Here is a 20,519-nt window from a genome sequence, read left to right as displayed (position 1 = left end):
CTGTGGGGCCTGAATGTGGAAAGGGAGCTGTGGTTTCAGTGCATTATACATGACAGTTAGAGACTGAGTGTGAAGAAATGTGGCCTTTGTTGTCTTTCCTATTGCTACCTCGCACACATGCGGGGGGGAAGGGGGTTTTCATTTCATGTGTGGCTGGGTGGCGATGGGAATGAATAGGGGCAAACAGTATGAATTATGGACATGTGTATATATGTATATGTCTGTGTGAGTATACATATGTATACGTTGAGATGTATAGGTATGTATATGTGCGTATGGTCGTGTATGTATATACATGTGTATGTGGGTGGGTTGGGCCATTCTTTCATCTGTTTCCTTGCGCTACCTCCTTGCGCTACCTCGCTAACGCGGGAGACAGCGACAAAGTATAATAAGTGATTGGAAATACCTGGTTTAAAAAGAGATATACATAAGTTTACGTATGTAAGTAGGAGAGATGGCCAGAGAGCATTATTGGATTACGTATTAATTGATAGGCGCGCGAAAGAGAGACTTTTCGATGTTATTGTGCTCAGAGGTGCAACTGAAGGGATGTCTGATCATTATCTTGTGGAGGCAAAGGTGAAGATTTGTAGAGGTTTTCAGAAAAGAAGAGAGAATGTTGGGGTGAAAAGAGTGGTGAGAATAAGTGAGCTTGGGAATGAGACTTGTGTGAGGAAGTACCAGGAGAGACTGAGTACAGAATGGAAAAAGGTGAGAACAAAGGACATAAGGGGAGTGGGGGAGGAATGGGATGTATCTAGGGAAGTAGTGATGGCTTGCACAAAAGATACTTGTGACATGAGAAGCGTGGGAGGTGGCCAGATTAGAAAGGGTAGTGAGTGGTGGGATGAAGAAGTAAAATTATTACTGAAAGAGAAGAGAGAGGCATTTGGACGATTTTTGCAAGGAAATAATGCAAATGAGTGGGAGATGTATAAAAAAAAAGAGGCAGGAGGTCAAGAGAAAGGTGCAAGAGGTGAAAAAGAGGGCAAATGAGAGTTGGGGTGAGAGAGTATCACTAAATTTTAGGGAGAATAAAAAGATGTTTTGAAAGGAGGTAAATAAAATGCGTAAGACAAGGGAACAAATGGGAACGTCAGTGAAGGGGGCTAATGGGAAGGTGATAACAAGTAGTGGTGATGTGAGAAAGAGATGAAGTGAGTATTTTGAAGGTTTGTTGAATGTGTTTGATGACAGAGTGGCAGATATAGGGTGTTTTGGTCGAGGTGGTGTGCAAAGTGAGAGAGTTAGGGAAAATGATTTGGTAAACAGAGAAAAGGTAGTAAAAGCTTTGCGGAACATGAAAGCCGGCAAGGCAGCAGGGTTTGGATGGTATTGCAGTGAAATTTATTAAAAAAGGGGGTGACTGTATTGTTGACTGGTTGGTAAGGTTATTTAATGTATGTATGATTCATGGTGAGGTGCCTGAGGATTTGGGGAATGCTTGCATAGTGCCATTGTACAAAGGCAAAGGGGATAAAAGTGAGTGCCCATATTACAGAGGTATAAATTGGTTGAGTATTCCTGGGAAATTATATGGGAGGGTATTCATTAAGAGGGTGAAGGCATGTACAGAGCATTAGATTGGGGAAGAGCAGTGTGGTTTCAGAAGTGGTAGAGAATGTGTGGATCAGATGTTTGCTTTGAAGAATGTATGTGAGAAATACTTTGAAAAGCAAATGGATTTGTATGTAGCATTTATGGATATGGAGAAGGCATATGATAGAGTTGATAGAGATGCTCTGTGGAAGGTATTAAGAGTATATGGTGTGGGAGGCAAGTTGTTAGAAGCAGTGAAAGTTTTTATCGAGGATGTAAAGCATATGTACGTATAGAAGGAGACGAAAGTGATTGGTTCTCAGTGAATGTAGGTCTGCGGCAGGGGTGTGTGATGTCTCCATGGTTGTTTAATTTGTTTATAGATGGGGCTGTGAGGGAGGTGAATGCAAGAGTTTTGGAAAGAGGGGCAAGTATGCAGTCTGTTGTGGATGAAAGAGCTTGGGAAGTGAGTCAGTTGTTGTTTGCTGATGATACAGCGCTGGTGGCTGATTCATGTGAGAAACTGCGGAAGCTGGTGACTGAGTTTGGTAAAGTGTGTGAAAGAAGAAAGCTGAGAGTAAATGTGAATAAGAGCAAGGTTATTAGGTACAGTTGGATTGAGGGACAAGTCAACTGGGAGGTAAGTTTGAATGGAGAAAAACTTGAGGAAGTGAAGTGTTTTAGATATCTCGGAGTGCATTTGTCAGTGGATGGAACCATGGGAGCAGAGTTGAATCATAGGGAGGGGGAGGGGGCAAAAGTTCTGGGAGCCTTGAAGAGTGTGTGGAAGTCGAGAACATTATTTTGGAAAGCAAAAATGGGTATGTTTGAAGGAATAGTGGTTCCAACAATGTTATATGGTTGTGAGACGTGGACTATGGATAGAGTTGTGCGCAGGAGGGTGGATGTGTTGGAAATGAGATGTTTGAGGACAATATGTGGTGTGAGGTAGTTTGATTGAGTAAGTAATAATAGGGTAAGAGAGATGTGTGGTAATAAGAAGAGTGTGGTTGAGAGAGCAGAAGAGGGTGTTTTGAAATGGTTTGGTCACATGGAGAGAATGAGTGAGGAAAGATTGACCAAGAGTACATATGTGTCAGAGGTGGAGGGAACGAGGAGAAGTGGGAGACCAAATTGGAGGTGGAAAGATGGAGTGAAAAAGATTTTGAGTAATCGGGGCCTGAACATGCAGGAGGGTGAAAGGCGTGCAAGGAATAGAGTGAATTGGAACGATGTGGTATACGAGGGTCGGCGTGCTGTCAATGGATTGAATCAGGGCATGTGAAGCAGTTTTTCTCCATTCAAACTTACCTCCCAATTGACTTGACCCTCAACCCTACTGTACCTAATAACCTTACTCTTATTCACATTTACTCTTAACTTTCTTCTTTCACACACTTTACCAAACTCAGTCACCAGCTTCTGCAGTTTCTCACATGAATCAGCCACCAGCGCTGTATCATCAGCGAACAACAACTGACTCACTTCCCAAGCTCTCTCATCCACAACAGACTTCATACTTGCCCCTCTTTCCAAAACTCTTGCATTCACCTCCCTAACAACCCCGTCCATAAACAAATTAAACAACCATGGAGACATCACACACCCCTGCCGCAAACCTACATTCACTGAGAACCAATCACTTTCCTCTCTTCCTACACGTACACATGCCTTACATCCTCGATAAAAACTTTTCACTGCTTCTAACAACTTGCCTCCCACACCATATATTCTTAATACCTTCCACAGAGCATCTCTATCAACTCTATCATATGCCTTCTCCAGATCCATAAATGCTACATACAAATCCATTTGCTTTTCTAAGTATTTCTCAAATACATTCTTCAAAGCAAACACCTGATCCACACATCCTCTACCACTTCTGAAACCACACTGCTCTTCCCCAATCTAATGCTCTGTACATGCCTTCACCCTCTCAATCAATACCCTCCCATATAATTTACCAGGAATACTCAACAAACTTTTTTTTTTTTTTTTTTTTTTGCTTTGTCGGTCTCCCGCGTTTGCGAGGTAGCGCAAGGAAACAGACGAAAGAAATGGCCCAACCCACCCCCATACACATGTATATACATACGTCCACACACGCAAATATACATACCTACACAGCTTTCCATGGTTTACCCCAGACGCCTCACATGCCTTGATTCAATCCACTGACAGCATGTCAACCCCGGTATACCACATCACTCCAATTCACTCTATTCCTTGCCCTCCTTTCACCCTCCTGCATGTTCAGGCCCCGATCACACAAAATCTTTTTCACTCCATCTTTCCACCTCCAATTTGAGCACTCACTCTTATCCCCTTTGCCTTTGTACAATGGCACTATGCACGCATTCTGCCAATCCTCAGGCACCTCACCATGAGTCATACATACATTAAATAGCCTTACCAACCAGTCAATAATACAGTCACCCCCTTTTTTAATAAATTCCACTGCAATACCATCCAAACCTGCTGCCTTGCTGGCTTTCATCTTCTGCAAAGCTTTTACTACCTCTTCTCTGTTTACCAAATCATTTTCCCTAACCCTCTCACTTTGCACACCACCTCGACCAAAACACCCTATATCTGCCACTCTATCATCAAACACATTCAACAAACCTTCAAAATACTCACTCCATCTCCTTCTCACATCACCACTACTTGTTATCACCTCCCCATTTGCGCCCTTCACTGAAGTTCCCATTTGCTCCCTTGTCTTACGCACTTTATTTACCTCCTTCCAGAACATCTTTTTATTCTCCCTAAAATTTAATGATACTCTCTCACCCCAACTCTCATTTGCCCTCTTTTTTCACCTCTTGCACCTTTCTCTTGACCTCCTGTCTCTTTCTTTTATACATCTCCCACTCAATTGCATTTTTTCCCTGCAAAAATTGTCCAAATGCCTCTCTCTTCTCTTTCACTAATACTCTTACTTCTTCATCCCACCACTCACTACTCTTTCTAATCAATCCACCTCCCACTCTTCTCATGCCACAAGCATCTTTTGCGCAATCCATCACTGATTCCCTAAATACATCCCATTCCTCCCCCACTCCCCTTACTTCCATTGTTCTCACCTTTTTCCATTCTGCACTCAGTCTCTCCTGGTACTTCCTCACACAAGTCTCCTTCCCAAGCTCACTTACTCTCACCACCTTCTTCACCCCAACATTCACTCTTCTTTTCTGAAAACCCATACAAATCTTCACCTTAGCCTCCACAAGATAATGATCAGACATCCCTCCAGTTGCACCTCTCAGCACATTAACATCCAAAAGTCTCTCTTTCGTGCGCCTGTCAATTAACACGTAATCCAATAACGCTCTCTGGCCATCTCTCCTACTTACATACATATACTTATGTATATCTCGCTTTTTATACCAGGTATTCCCAATCACCAGTCCTTTTTCAGCACATAAATCTACAAGCTCTTCACCATTTCCATTTACAACACTGAACACCCCATGTATACCAATTATTCCCTCAACTGCCACATTACTCACCTTTGCATTCAAATCACCCATCACTATAACCCGGTCTCGTGCATCAAAACCACTAACACACTCATTCAGCTGCTCCCAAAACACTTGCCTCTCATGATCTTTCTTCTCATGCCCAGGTGCATATGCACCAATAATCACCCATCTCTCTCCATCAACTTTCAGTTTTACCCATATTAATCGAGAATTTACTTTCTTACATTCTATCACATACACCCACAACTCCTGTTTCAGGAGTACTGCTACTCCTTCCCTTGCTCTTGTCCTCTCACTAACCCCTGACTTTACTCCCAAGACATTCCCAAACCACTCTTCCCCTTTACCCTTGAGCTTCGTTTCGCTCAGAGCCAAAACATCCAGGTTCCTTTCCTCAAACATACTACCTATCTCTCCCTTTTTCACATCTTGGTTACATCCACACACATTTAGACACCCCAGTCTGAGCCTCTATATATATATATATATATATATATATATATATATATATATATATATATATATATATATATATATATATATATTTTTTTTTTTTTTTCAAACTATTCGCCATTTCCCGCGTTAGCGAGGTAGCGTTAAGAACAGAGGACTGGGCCTTAGAGGGAATATCCTCACCTGGCCCCCTTCTCTGTTCCTTCTTTTTTGGAAAAAAAGAGAAAAAAAAAAAAAAAAAAAAAGAGGGGAGGATTTCCAGCCCCCCGCTCCCTCCCCTTTTAGTCGCCTTCTACGACACGCAGGGAATACGTGGGAAGTATTCTTTCTCCCCTATCCCCAGGGATATATATATATATATATATATATATATATATATATATATATATATATATATATATATATATATATATATATAGTTTAAAAGAAAAAGAAAGATATATATATATATCTTTCTTTCTTCTTTCAAACTATTCGCCATTTCCCGCGTTAGCGAGGTAGCGTTAGGAACAGAGGACTGGGCCATTTTTGGAATATCCTCACCTGGCCCCCTCTGTTCCTTCTTTTGGAAAATTAAAAAAAAACGAGAGGAGAGGATTTCCAGCCCCCCGCTCCCTTCCCTTTTAGTCGCCTTCTACGACACGCAGGGAATACGTGGGAAGTATTCTTTCTCCCCTATCCCCAGGGATTAATATATATATATATATATATATATATATATATATATATATATATATATATATATATATAAGTGTGTGTGTGTGTGTGTGAATAGATGGCTTTTTCTAAGTATAATAATAATCAAAGTACTAAGTATTTCAAAACATTCACCAACATATACTAAACTATGCTACTAAGATAAGATCAACTGCAAGTGGAAAATCTATTACAGAAATATCTAACAAGTAAAAATGCTATGAACTATGTACCACCATAACAAAAACAGCGACTGTGAGATCATCATACAACATTAATTTTGTAAGATAATAATTCCTTTGGGTATATCCAGTATCAGAGACTTATGGCTCTAAAGTCCTACACTCGTAAACAGTACTAGAAACCACCTTCCAAACAATTTTCTTATTCACCTTTAAGTCTATTCATACTTTCTCAGTATAACTCTCATTCACCCTCTTATTCAGCTCCGTTCTCTTGTAAACTTCCCAATCACTTGCACTCCTTTCCTGCAGAAATAATTCATAAACCACTCTTTCTTTCTTTCTTTCTTTCACTACCAATCTAACTTTCTCATCTCATCAATCAAAATACCTTTTCAAACACCCACATCCCCCTTCCACAAGCCATATGCTTCAATTGCTTATGTAACTATTACTTCCCTAAATACTTCCCACTCCTCCCTAAACCCCTTGTTTCATTTGCTCTTATTCTATATTACCCTCCACTTAATTTCTCATGGGATCAGAGCACACAAGCCTCTTTTCCAAGCTCAATAGCTTTCACCACATCTTTTATACATCATTTGATCTTTTCCTAAAACCATTCCAAACTTTCAAGCCCATCTCCAACAAGAAATGATGATACATTCCAACTGCTGCCACTCTCAACATATTTATATCCAACAACTTCTCCTTTGCATGCCTGTCAATTAGCACATAATCCAATAATATCCAGTGAACCCAACCCAAACTCATCCATTAAACTTATGAATGCATGTTTTTCTATATTTAAACTAAGACTTCCTAACCACCAATCCTTTTTCAGCACTCAACTAGATAAGCTGTTCCCCCATTTCTATCTACAATGAGTATCCCAGCTGCTACACCATCAAATCTTCCTTTTCATATCCCCTACCACTACATTGCCTTCTCTTTCCTCCTTACAAAAAAAAAAAGCACCACATACTTCATTCCTGACTACCAGGTGCACACACACTAACAATCACCCACCTCTACTTTTATTCTAACCCCTATCACCCACAAAATCTCTTTATTACACTCTTTAGCATAGTCCCATTAGAACTTCAACCCATCCTTCACTCTTGCCTTCAAACTAATTCCAAACCTTATCCTGGCTGAACATTCTTAAACTGCATCCCTTTGTTCTTTCATTCAATGTCGTTCAGAACCAAAACATTTAGATTCCTGTAAACAAACATAGTTCCTATATAGGTTCCTCTAAACAAACATAGCTCCTGTTTATGTACCTCTAAACAAACATAGCTCATTTCTCTCATTTCTCTCCCTTCTCTTCCTTGTTATATCCTCACACATTTAGAAACCTCAGCCTCAATTTTCAAGCAGAAAACCGTATTTGGGCAGCTAGGCTAAGCATACTCACCCTGATTGGCCAACTCTGTTTAGTATGCATCTTACATGCTCAAGCAAGTGCACATACGTCAAGGGAATAACAAAATAAAAAGTACCTGTCTTGGCGTGTAATGGTAGTTGGCAAGAGCATCTAGCTTCATGAACAAACTATCCATTCTCTTTCCTATTTCTTTATGTTCTTCTAATTCCTCCTCACCCTCTTTCAACTCCTTCTGATGCTTCAGGTACTCCTGTAAGAGGACGCAAATGTACATATAACACCTATATATTCGTAGATTTATTAATATACAGTACACCTATTTATTTTACTTGTTTGCAATTTCTGTGTTAGCAAAGAAGTGACAAGAACAGACAAAGAATAGCCTAATCCACTCAAACCCACTCACATGTTATCAAGTACAATGCCCTAAACCAAAGCCCCTAAGGCTAAGGGGCAAGTTAATTGGGAGGTAAGTTTGAATGGAGAAAAACTGGAGGAAGTGAAGTGTTTTATATATCTGGGAGTGGACCTAGCAGCAGATGGAACCACAAATGCAGAGGTGAGTCACAGGGTGGGAGAGGGGAGGCAAACATACTAGGAGCGTAGAAAAATGTGTAGAAGGCAAGAATGTTATCTTGGAGAGGAAAATTGGGCATGTTTAAAGTAAAAGTGGTTCCAACAATGTTATATGGTTGCGAGGCATAGGCTATAAACAGGGTTGTGTGGAGGAGGGTGGATATGTGTTGGAAATGAGAGGTTTGAGGGCACTATGTGGTGTGAGGCGGTTTGATCAAGTAAGTAATGAAAGGGTTAGAAAGATGTGTGGTAATGAAAAGAGTGTGGTTGAGAGAGCGGAAGAGGGTGTCTTGAAATGGTTTGGACACATGGAAAGAATGAGTGAGGAAAGATTGACAAGGAGGATATGTCTGTTAGAGGTGAAGGGAAGAAGGAGAAGCAGGAGACCCAAACTGGAGGTATAAGGATGGAGTGAAAAAGATTTTGAGTGAACAGGGGTCTGAAAATGCAGGAGGGTGAAAAGCATGCAAGGAATAGAGTGAATTGGAACAATGTGGTATACCAGGGTGGACATACTGGCAGTGGATTGAACCAAGTCATGTGAAGCATCTGGGTAAATCATGGAAAGTTTTGTGGGGCCCGCATGTGGAAAGGGAGCTGTGGTTTTGGTGCCTTACACATGACAGCTGGAGACTGAGTGTGAACAAATGTGGCCTTTGTTGTCTTTTTCTAGCACTACTTCGCATGCGTGTGGTGTGAGTGTGTGTTATCTCACATGTGGTGGGGTGTCGAAGATAATGGATGAAGGCAGCATGCATGAATATGTATATGTGTATATATGTGCATGTCTCTGTACGTATATGTGCATGTGTGGGCATTTATGTATGTACATTTGTATGTGGGTGGGTTAAGCCATTCTTTTCTCTGTTTCCTTGTGCTACCTCACTATTTCATGAGTGGCAGGGTAGCGATGAGAATGGATGAAGGCAGCAAGTATGAATATGTATATGAGTATGTCTGCATATGTCTGTGCATTTATATATATATATATATATATATATATATATATATGAGTATTTTGAAGGTTTGTTGAATGTGTTTGATGATAGAGTGGCAGATATAGGGTGTTTTGGTCGAGGTGGTGTGCAAAGTGAGAGGGTTAGGGAAAATGATTTGGTAAACAGAGAAGAGGTAGTGAAAGCTTTGCGGAAGATGAAAGCCGGCAAGGCAGCAGGCTTGGATGGTATTGCAGTGGAATTTATTAAAAAAGGGGGTGACTGTATTGTTGACTGGTTGGTAAGGTTATTTAATGTATGTATGACTCATGGTGAGGTGCCTGAGGATTGGCGGAATGCGTGCATAGTGCCATTGTACAAAGGCAAAGGGGATAAGAGTGAATGCTCAAATTACAGAGGTATAAGTTTGTTGAGTATTCCTGGTAAATTATATGGGAGGGTACTGATTGAGAGGGTGAAGGCATGTACAGAGCATCAGATTGGGGAAGAGCAGTGTGGTTTCAGAAGTGGTAGAGGATGTGTGGATCAGGTGTTTGCTTTGAAGAATGTATGTGAGAAATACTTAGAAAAGCAAATGGATTTGTATGTAGCATTTATGGATCTGGAGAAGGCATATGATAGAGCTGATAGAGATGCTCTGTGGAAGGTATTGAGAATATATGGTGTGGGAGGAAAGTTGTTAGAAGCAGTGAAAAGTTTTTATCGAGGATGTAAGGCATGTGTACGTGTAGGAAGAGAGGAAAGTGATTGGTTCTCAGTGAATGTAGGTTTGCGGCAGGGGTGTGTGATGTCTCCATGGTTGTTTAATTTGTTTATGGATGGGGTTGTTAGGGAGGTAAATGCAAGAGTCTTGGAAAGAGGGGCAAGTATGAAGTCTGTTGGGGATGAGAGAGCTTGGGAAGTGAGTCAGTTGTTGTTCGCTGATGATACAGCGCTGGTGGCTGATTCATGTGAGAAACTGCAGAAGCTGGTGACTGAGTTTGGTAAAGTGTGTGGAAGAAGAAAGTTAAGAGTAAATGTGAATAAGAGCAAGGTTATTAGGTACAGTAGGGTTGAGGGTCAAGTCAATTGGGAGGTGAGTTTGAATGGAGAAAAACTGGAGGAAGTGAAGTGTTTTAGATATCTGGGAGTGGATCTGGCAGCGGATGGAACCATGGAAGCGGAAGTGGATCATAGGGTGGGGGAGGGGGCGAAAATTCTGGGGGCCTTGAAGAATGTGTGGAAGTCGAGAACATTATCTCGGAAAGCAAAAATGGGTATGTTTGAAGGAATGGTGGTTCCAACAATGTTGTATGGTTGCGAGGCGTGGGCTATGGATAGAGTTGTGCGCAGGAGGATGGATGTGCTGGAAATGAGATGTTTGAGGACAATGTGTGATGTGAGGTGGTTTGATCGAGTGAGTAACGCAAGGGTAAGAGAGATGTGTGGAAATAAAAAGAGCGTGGTTGAGAGAGCAGAAGAGGGTGTTTTGAAGTGGTTTGGGCACATGGAGAGGATGAGTGAGGAAAGATTGACCAAGAGAATATATGTGTCGGAGGTGGAGGGAGCAAGGAGAAGAGGGAGACCAAATTGGAGGTGGAAAGATGGAGTGAAAAAGATTTTGTGTGATTGGGGCCTGAACATGCAGGAGGGTGAAAGGAGGGCAAGGAATACAGTGAATTGGAGCGATGTGGTATACCGGGGTTGACGTGCTGTCAGTGGATTGAATCAAGGCATGTGAAGCGTCTGGGGTAAACCATGGAAAGCTGTGTAGGTATGTATATTTGCGTGTGTGGACGTATGTATATACATGTGTATGGGGGGGGGTTGGGCCATTTCTTTCGTCTGTTTCCTTGCGCTACCTCGCAAACACGGGAGACAGCGAGAAAAAAAAAAAAAAAAAAAAAAAAAAAAAAAATATATATATATATATATATATATATATATATATATATATATTTTTTTTCAACTTTTCATACTATTCGCTATTTCCCGCAATAGCGAGGTAGCGTTAAGAACAGAGGACTGGGCCTTTGAGGGAATATCCTCACCTGGACCTCTTCTCTGTTCCTTCTTTTGGAAAATTAAAAAAAAAAAAAAAAAAAAAAAACGAGAGGGGAGGATTTCCAGCCCTCCGCTCCCTTCCCTTTAAGTCGCCTTCTACGACATGCAGGGAATACGTGGGAAGTATTCTTTCTCCCCTCTATATATATACATATATTTTTTTTTTTTTTTTTTCATACTATTCGCCATTTCCCGCATTAGCGAGGTAGCGCTAAGAACAGAGGACTGGGCCTTTGAGGGAATATCCTCACCTGGCCCCCTTCTCTGTTCCTTCTTTTGGAAAAAAAAAAAAAAACGAGAGGGGAGGATTTCCAGCCCCCCGCTCCCTTCCCTTTTAGTCGCCTTCTACGACACGCAGGGAATACGTGGGAAGTATTCTTTCTCCCCTATCCCCAGGGATAATATATATATATATATATATATATATATATATATATATATATATATATATATATATATATATACACATATATTTTTTTTTTTGCTTTGTCGCTGTCTCCCGCGCTTGCGAGGCAGCGCAAGGAAACACGAAAGAAAGAAAGTATATATATATATATATATATATATATATATATATATATATATATATATATATATATATATATATATATAACAGAGAAGGGGGCCAGGTGAGGATATTCCCTCAAAGGCCCAGTCCTCTGTTCTTAGCGCTACCTCAATAATGCGGGAAATAGCGAATAGTATGAAAAAAAAAAAAACGCGGGAGACAGCGACAAAGTATAATAAAATAATAAATAAAATATAATATATATATATATATATATATATATATATATATATATATATATATATATATATATATATATATATATATATATAAAGAGAGAGGCATTTGGACGATTTTTGTAGGGAAAAAATGAAATTGAGTGGGAGATGTATAAAAGAAAGAGTTAGGAGGTCAAGAGAAAGGTGCAAGAGGTGAAAAAGAGGGCAAATGAGAGTTGGGGTGAGAGAGTATCATTAAATTTTAGGGAGAATAAAAAGATGTTCTGGAAGGAGGTAAATAAAGTGCGTAAGACAAGGGAGCAAATGGGAACTTCAGTGAAGGGCGCAAATGGGGAGGTTATAACAAGTAGTGGTGATGTGAGAAGGAGATGGAGTGAGTATTTTGAAGGTTTGTTGAATGTGTTTGATGATAGAGTGGCAGATATAGGGTGTTTTGGTCGAGGTGGTGTGCAAAGTGAGAGGGTGAGGGAAAATGATTTGGTGAACAGAGAAGAGGTAGTAAAAGCTTTGCGGAAGATGAAAGCCGGCAAGGCAGCAGGTTTGGATGGTAATGCAGTGGAATTTATTAAAAAAGGGGGTGACTGTATTATTGACTGGTTGGTAAGGTTATTTAATGTATGTATGACTCATGGTGAGGTGCCTGAGGATTGGCGGAATGCGTGCATAGTGCCATTGTACAAAGGCAAAGGGGATAAGAGTGAGTGCTCAAATTACAGAGGTATAAGTCTGTTGAGTATTCCTGGTAAATTATATGGGAGGGTATTGATTGAGAGGGTGAAGGCAGGTACAGAGCATCAGATTAGGGAAGAGCAGTGTGGTTTCAGAAGTAGTAGAGGATGTGTGGATCAGGTGTTTGCTTTGAAGAATGTATGTGAGAAATACTTAGAAAAGCAAATGGATTTGTATGTAGCATTTATGGATCTCGAGAGGGCATATGATAGAGTTGATAGAGATGCTCTGTGGAAGGTATTAAGAATATATGGTGTGGGAGGCAAGTTGTTAGAAGCAGTGAAAAGTTTTTATCGAGGATGTAAGGTATGTGTACGTGTAGGAAGAGAGGAAAGTCATTGGTTCTCAGTGAATGTAGGTTTGCGGCAGGGGTGTGTGACGTCTCCATGGTTGTTTAATTTGTTTATGGATGGGGTTGTTAGGGAGGTGAATGCAAGAGTTTTGGAAAGAGGGGCAAGTATGAAGTCTGTTGGGGATGAGAGAGCTTGGGAAGTGAGTCAGTTGTTGTTTCGCTGATGATACAGCGCTGGTGGCTGATTCATGTGAGAAACTGCAGAAGCTGGTGACTGAGTTTGGTAAAGTGTGTGAAAGAAGAAAGTTAAGAGTAAAGGTGAATAAGAGCAAGGTTATTAGGTACAGTAGGGTTGAGGGTCAAGTCAATTGGGAGGTAAGTTTGAATGGAGAAAAACTGGAGGAAGTAAAGTGTTTTAGATATCTGGGAGTGGATCTGGCAGTGGATGGAACCATGGAAGCGAAAGTGGATCATAGGTTGGGGGAAGGGGCGAAAATTCTGGGAGCCTTGAAGAATGTGTGGAAGTCGAGAACATTATCTCAGAAAGCAAAAATGGCTATGTTTGAAGGAATAGTGGTTCCAACAATGTTGTATGGTTGCGAGGCATGGGCTATGGATAGAGTTGTGCGCAGGAGGATGGATGTGCTGGAAATGAGATGTTTGAGGACAATGTGTGGTGTGAGGTGGTTTGATCGAGTAAGTAACGTAAGGGTAAGAGAGATGTGTGGAAATAAAAAGAGCGTGGTTGAGAGAGCAGAAGAGGGTGTTTTGAAATGGTTTGGGCACATGGAGAGAATGAGTGAGGAAAGATTGACCAAGAGGATATATGTGTCGGAGGTGGAGGGAACGAGGAGAAGAGGGAGACCAAATTGGAGGTGGAAAGATGGAGTGAAAAAGATTTTGTGTGATCGGGGCCTGAACATGCAGGAGGGTGAAAGGAGGGCAAGGAATAGAGTGAATTGGATCGATGTGGTATACCGGGGTTGACATGCTGTTAGTGGATTGAATCAGGGCATGTGAAGCATCTGGGGTAAACCATGGAAAGCTGTGTAGGTATGTATATTTGCGTGTGTGACGTATGTATATACATGTGTATAGGGGTGGGTTGGGCCATTTCTTTCGTCTGTTTCCTTGCGCTACCTCGCAAACGTGGGAGACAGCAGGAAAAAAAAACAAAAAATTATATACATTTTATTTCTTTATTTTTATTTTGCTTTGTCGCTGTCTCCTGCGTTTGCGAGGTAGCGCAAGTAAACAGACGAAAGAAATGGCCCAACCCACCCCCATACACAATTTATATACATACACGTCCACACACGCAAATATACATACCTATACATCTCAATGTACACATATATATATTATTATTTTTTTTTTTTTCTTTGTCGCTGTCTCCCGCGTTTGGTTATATATAAGTAAATTTATCTATTTATTTATTTTTTATTTTGCTTTGTCGCTGTCTCCTGCGTTAGCGAGGTAGCGCAAGGAAACAAACGAAAGAATGGCCCAACCCACCCATACACATGTATATACATACACGTCCACACATGCAAATATACATACCTATACATCTCAACGTATATACACATGTACATAATTCATACTGTCTGCCTCTAATTCATTCCCATCGCCATCTCGCCACACATGAAATAACAACCCCCTTCCCCCTCGTGTGTGCGAGGTAGCGCTAGGAAAAGACAACAAAGGCCACATTCGTTCACACTCAGTCTCTAGCTGTCATGTAATAACGCACCAAAACCACAGCTCCCTTTCCACATCGAGGCCCCACACAACTTTCCATGGTTTACCCCAGATGCTTCACATGCCCTGGTTCAATCCAGTGACACCACATCGACACCCGGAATACCACATCGTTCCAATTCACTCTATTCCTTGCACGCCTTTCACCCTCCTGCATGTTCAGGCCCTGACCACTTAAAATATTTTTCACTCCACCTTTCCGCCTCCAATTTGGTCTCCCACTTCTCCTCGTTCCCTCCACCTCTGACATATATATCCTCTTGGTCAATCTTTCCTCACTCATTCTCTCCATGTGCCCAAACCACTTCAAAACACCCTCTTCTGCTCTCTCAACCACACTCTTTTTATTTCCACACATCTCTCTTACCCTTACATTACTTACTCGATCAAACCACCTCACACCACACATTGTCCTCAAACATCTCATTTCCAGCACATCCACCCTCCTGCACACAACTCTATCCATAGCCCACGCCTCGCAACCATACAACATTGTTGGAACCACGATTCCTTCAAAAATACCCATTTTTGCTTTCCGAGGTAATGTTCTCGACTTCCACACATTCTTCAACGCTCCCAGAATTTTCGCCCCCTCCTCCACCCTATGATTCACTTCCGCTTCCATGGGTCCATCTGCTGCCAGACCCACTCCCAGATATCTAAACACTTTACTTCCTCCAGTTTTTCTCCATTCAAACTTACCTCCCAAATGACTTGACCCTCAACCCTACTGTACCTAATAACCTTGCTCTTATTCACATTTACTCTCAGCTTTCTTCTTTCACACACTTTACCAAACTCAGTCACCAGCTTCTGCAGTTTCTCACATAAATCAGCCACCAGCGCTGTATCATCAGCGAACAACAACTGACTCACTTCCTAAGATCTCTCATCCACAACAGACTGCATACTTGCCCCTCTTTCCAAAACTCTTGCATTCACCTCCCTAACAACCCCATCCATAAACAAATTAAACAACCATGGAGACATCACATACCCCTGCCGCAAACCTACATTCACTGAGAAACAATCACTTTCCTCTCTTCCTACACATACACATGCCTTACATCCTCGATAAAAACTTTTCACTGCTTCTAACAACTTGCCTCCCTTACCATATATTCTTAATACCTTCCACAGGGCATCTCTATCAACTCTATCATATGCCTTCTCCAGATCCATAAATGCTACATACAAATCCATTTGCTTTTCTAAGTATTTCTCACATACATTCTTCAAAGCAAACACCTGATCCACACATCCTCTACCACTTCTGAAACCACACTGCTCCTCCCCAGTCTGATGCTCTGTACATGCCTTCACCCTCTCAATCAATACCCTCCCATATATTTTCCCAGGAATACTTAACAAACTTATACCTCTGTAATTTGAGCACTCACTCTTATCCCCTTTGCCTTTGTGCAATGGCACTATGCACGCATTCCACCAATCCTCAGGCACCTTACCATGAATCATACATACATTAAATAACCTTACCAACCAGTCAACAATACAGTCACCCACTTTTTAAATAAATTCCACTGCAATACCATCCAAACCCGCTGCCTTGCCGGCTTTCATCTTTTGCAAAGCTTTCACTACCTCTTCTCTGTTTACCAAATCATTCTCCCTAACCCTCTCACTTTGCACACCACCTCAACCAAAACACCCTATATCTGCCACTCTATCATCAAACACATTCAATAAACCTTCAAAATACTCACTCCATCTCCTTCTCATATCACCACTACTTGTTATCACCTCCCCATTAGCCCCCTTCACTGACGTTCCCATTTGTTCCCTTGTCTCAAGCACTTTATTTACCTCCTTCCAAAACATCTTTTTATTCTTCCTAAAATTTAATGATACTCTCTCACCCCAACTCTCATTTGCCCTCTTTTTCACCTGTTGCACCTTTCGTTTGACCTCCTGCCACTTTCTTTTATACATCTCCCACTCATTTGCATTATTTCCCTACAAAAATCGTCCCAATGCCTCTCTCTTCTCTTTCACTAATAATCTTACTTCTTCATCCCACCACTCCCTACCCTTTCTAATCTGCCCACCTCCCACAATTCTCATGCCACAAGCATCTTTTGCACAAGCCATCACTGCTTACCTAAATACATCCCATTCCTCCCCCACTCCCCTTACCTCATTTGTTCTCACCTTTTTCCATTCTGTACTCAGTCTCTCCTGGTACTTCCTCACACAAGTTTCCTTCCCAAGCTCACTTACTCTCACCACTCTCTTCACCCCAACATTCTTCTTTTCTGAAAACCTCAACAAATATTCACCTTCGCCTCCACAAGATAATGATCAGACATCCCTCCAGTTGCACCTTTCAGCACATTAACATCCAAAAGTCTCTCTTTCGTGCGCCTATCGATTAACACGAAATCCAATAACACTCTCTGGCCAACTCTCCTACTTACATACGTATAATTATGTATATCTCTCTTTTTAAACCAGGTATTCCCAATCACCAGTCCTTTTTCAGCACCTAAATCTACAAGCTCTTCACCATTTCTATTTACAACACTGAACACCCCATGTACACCAATTATTCCATCAACTGCCACATTACTCACCTTTGCATTCAAATCACCCATCATTATAACCTGGTCTCGTGCATCAAAACTACTAACACACTCACTCAGCTGCCCCCAAAACACTTGCCTCTCATGATCTTTCTTCTCATGCCCAGGTGCATATGCACCAATAATCACCCATCTCTCTCCATCAACTTTCAGTTTTACCCATACCAATCTAGAGTTTACTTTCTCACACTCTATCACATACTCCCACCACTCTTGTTTCAGGAGTAGTGCTACTCATTCCCTTGTTCTTGTCCTGTCACTAACCCCTGACTTTACTCCCAAGACATTCCCATACCACTCTTCCCCTTTACCCTTGAGCTTCGTTTCACTCGGAGCCAAAACATCCAGGTTCCTTTCCTCAACATACTACCTATCTCTCCTTTTTTCTCATCTTGGTTACATCCACACACATTTATACACCCCAATCTGAGCCTTCGAGAAGAAGTATCTCTTTTTATTGTGAAGGTACGGCATGTTAACGGTTGCTAAGTAGCATGCAAAGTTTGAAATCATAGGTGCATTTTATAGTAAATGATTCTGCACTGTGAGCCCTTTACATCATTCAGTTTTCATTAATATCAAAAATATATAATCAAAAGACATCTGATTTAAAGAGAAACATTTCTTTAATTTTTTCAAACATACATGAGGTGAGTGTCCAACCTACAGAGGTATAAGTTTGTTGAATGTAACTGGTAAGCTGTATGGAAGAGTAATAACTGAGAGGATTAAGGCAAGACAGAGCATCAGCTTTGGGAGGAACAATTTGGATACAGCAGCGGTAGAGGATGTATGGATCAGGTGCTTGCTTTAAAGAATGCACATGAGAAACACTTAAGAGAAACAGAGTGATCTGCATGTGACAATTATGAATCTGGAGAAAGCATATGACATGCATGCTAAAGATACGTAGTTGATGTTCTTACAAACATATGGTGTAAAAGTAAAGCTATTGGAAGACGGGAGACTTTTTATCAAGATTGTAAAGTATGTATGTGAGAAGGTGGAGAAGGTAAGTGTCTGCAAGTGAAGTTGGGTGTGCAGCAGGGGTGTGTAATTTCACCTTAACTTGTTTAATTTATATATGGTTGGGGTGGGAAGATAGGTAATGCAAGGGTCTTGGAGTGAAGGGGGCCTGGAAATGAGTTAGTTGTTATTTGCTGATGACTCAGTATTGGTGGCAGATTTGAGTGACAATCTAGTGTCTAGTGTCTAAGTTTATGAGTGTGGAAAAGGAGGAAGTTGAGAGTAAATGTGAATAAAAGTAAGGTTACTTAGTTTAGAGGTGCGAAGGAACATGTAAATTAGGATCCAAAGTTGAATGTAGAAAATTTGGAGGTAGCTGAGTGCTTTAGTTACCTGAGAGTTGATATGGCAGCAAGTGGAACCTTGTAAGCAGAAGTTAGTCACAGAGTTGGTGATAGGGAACAGGTTCTGGGAGCAATGAGGAATGTGTGGGAAGAAAGGTTGTTACCTGGTTGGAAAAAATGGGTCTGATTGAAGGTATAGTAGTCCCAATGATGTTGCATGGACGTGAAGCAAGGGATGCAGCAGAGAATGTACAAAGGAAAGTGGATATGCTGAAAATGAAATTTTTGGGGACAGCATATTGTGTGAGGTAGTTAAATCAAGGAAATAATAAAAAGGTAAGAGAGAGGTGCAGTAATAACTAGAGTGTGGCTGAGGGAGCTGAAGACAGTGTGCTGAAATGGTCTGAAAATATGGTGAGAATGAATGAGGAGAGGCTGACGATGAGGATATATGTGTCAGAAGTGGAAGGGACAAGGAGAAGGAGGAGACCAAATCGGGAAAGGATTGATGAAGCAAAAGATTCTGAGTGCTTGGGGCCTGAAAATACAGAAGGGTGAAAAGTATGTGCAGGATAAAGTGACCTAGAATGATGTGGCATACAGGAGGCAATGTGCTGTCTATAGACTGAACCAGAGAATACAAAGCAGTGGGAGGAAACCACAGGGCCTGGATGTGGTTAAGGTAATGTGGTTTCAATGCATTAAACATGACAGCTAAAGAATGGTCGAGAGCTAATGAAGCCTTTCTTCATTTGTTCCTGAGGCTTCCTCACAAATGCAGGAACTGATGAACAAGTATGAAAAAAATTTGTACTTGCTTTTCACTTCTTCCTTACCCAATGTCTTCACATGTCTAATGCCACTGCAACACTGTAGCTACTACTTTATAGATAATTTCTCACCTCCTCATAAATTTCTGCTAAACTTTTCTTGCTCTTTTCTTGATCAAGCAACAACTTCTTCTTGTATTCATGAGGATCCAATGTTGGTTTCACTTTCCGCTCAACATCATCCCAAGCTTTGATACGGATGCGGTTCATGATGATCTTTTCTACTAAAGATGTTGTATCTTCAGTAATCACTGGTTCTGCAAGAGAAAAATATGCCTTACACAATTAATTTCACTTGAATCTGCCACCAGCAACAAGTCATCAGCAAACAACAGCTGACTCAGCTCCCAAGTATCCCTACCTGTATACCTCTCTCTCCCTCTAAGACCCCTGCATTTGTTTCCCTCACCATCTCTTTCTCTCATCATCTCATCTGAAACAGTTTAAAGAGACCATATGGTGACATCACACACTTCTGGAAACCCAACTTCACTTAGAATCATTAACCCTCCTCTCTACCTACTCTCACACACGCCTTACTCTTTTCATGTAAAGTCCACACTGCTTCTAATAGCTTTCCTCACACACCAAGTATTTGTAATACCTTCTGCAAAGCTTCTCTATTAACCCTATTGTATACTTATTTCAAAGAATCAGCAAACTTCAGGAAGAATAAGAAAGTGCTTTGAAAGGTAACCAACAATGCCAGATAAAAAAGAGGACAAATGGTAGCAGCTGTGATGGGGGTACTGGGAAAGAGGTAACAAGCTGAGATGAGGTGAAGAAGAGATGGTGTGGCCGGTACTGCAGTTGACTTTCTTGAGAAAGAGACTGACTGTACTGTTGATTCATAAGTTAGGATTTTCAACATATGCATGGACCATGGTGAAGTACCTGAAGATTATCATAATGCATGTGTAGTGCCAC

At 41.1% G+C, this 20,519-nt stretch overlaps 1 protein-coding gene across 1 annotated transcript in view; it reads right to left on the bottom strand.

Moving 5' to 3' along the window:
- Window positions 1–20,519, bottom strand: part of LOC139760506 (U3 small nucleolar ribonucleoprotein protein MPP10-like) — a 73,078-nt gene that overhangs the window by 13,242 nt on the left and 39,317 nt on the right. The window contains exons 6-7 of the mRNA XM_071683795.1: window positions 19,665–19,849; window positions 7,864–7,998 (exon numbers count right to left, since the gene is read on the bottom strand). Coding sequence (XP_071539896.1) covers window positions 7,864–7,998; window positions 19,665–19,849 — 320 coding nt within the window. The remainder of the gene's footprint in view (window positions 1–7,863; window positions 7,999–19,664; window positions 19,850–20,519) is intronic.

Source organism: Panulirus ornatus, chromosome 37 (assembly GCF_036320965.1).
Source record: "Panulirus ornatus isolate Po-2019 chromosome 37, ASM3632096v1, whole genome shotgun sequence".
NCBI classification, from domain to species: domain Eukaryota; kingdom Metazoa; phylum Arthropoda; class Malacostraca; order Decapoda; family Palinuridae; genus Panulirus; species Panulirus ornatus.
This window is presented reverse-complemented; position numbering and strand designations above follow the sequence as displayed.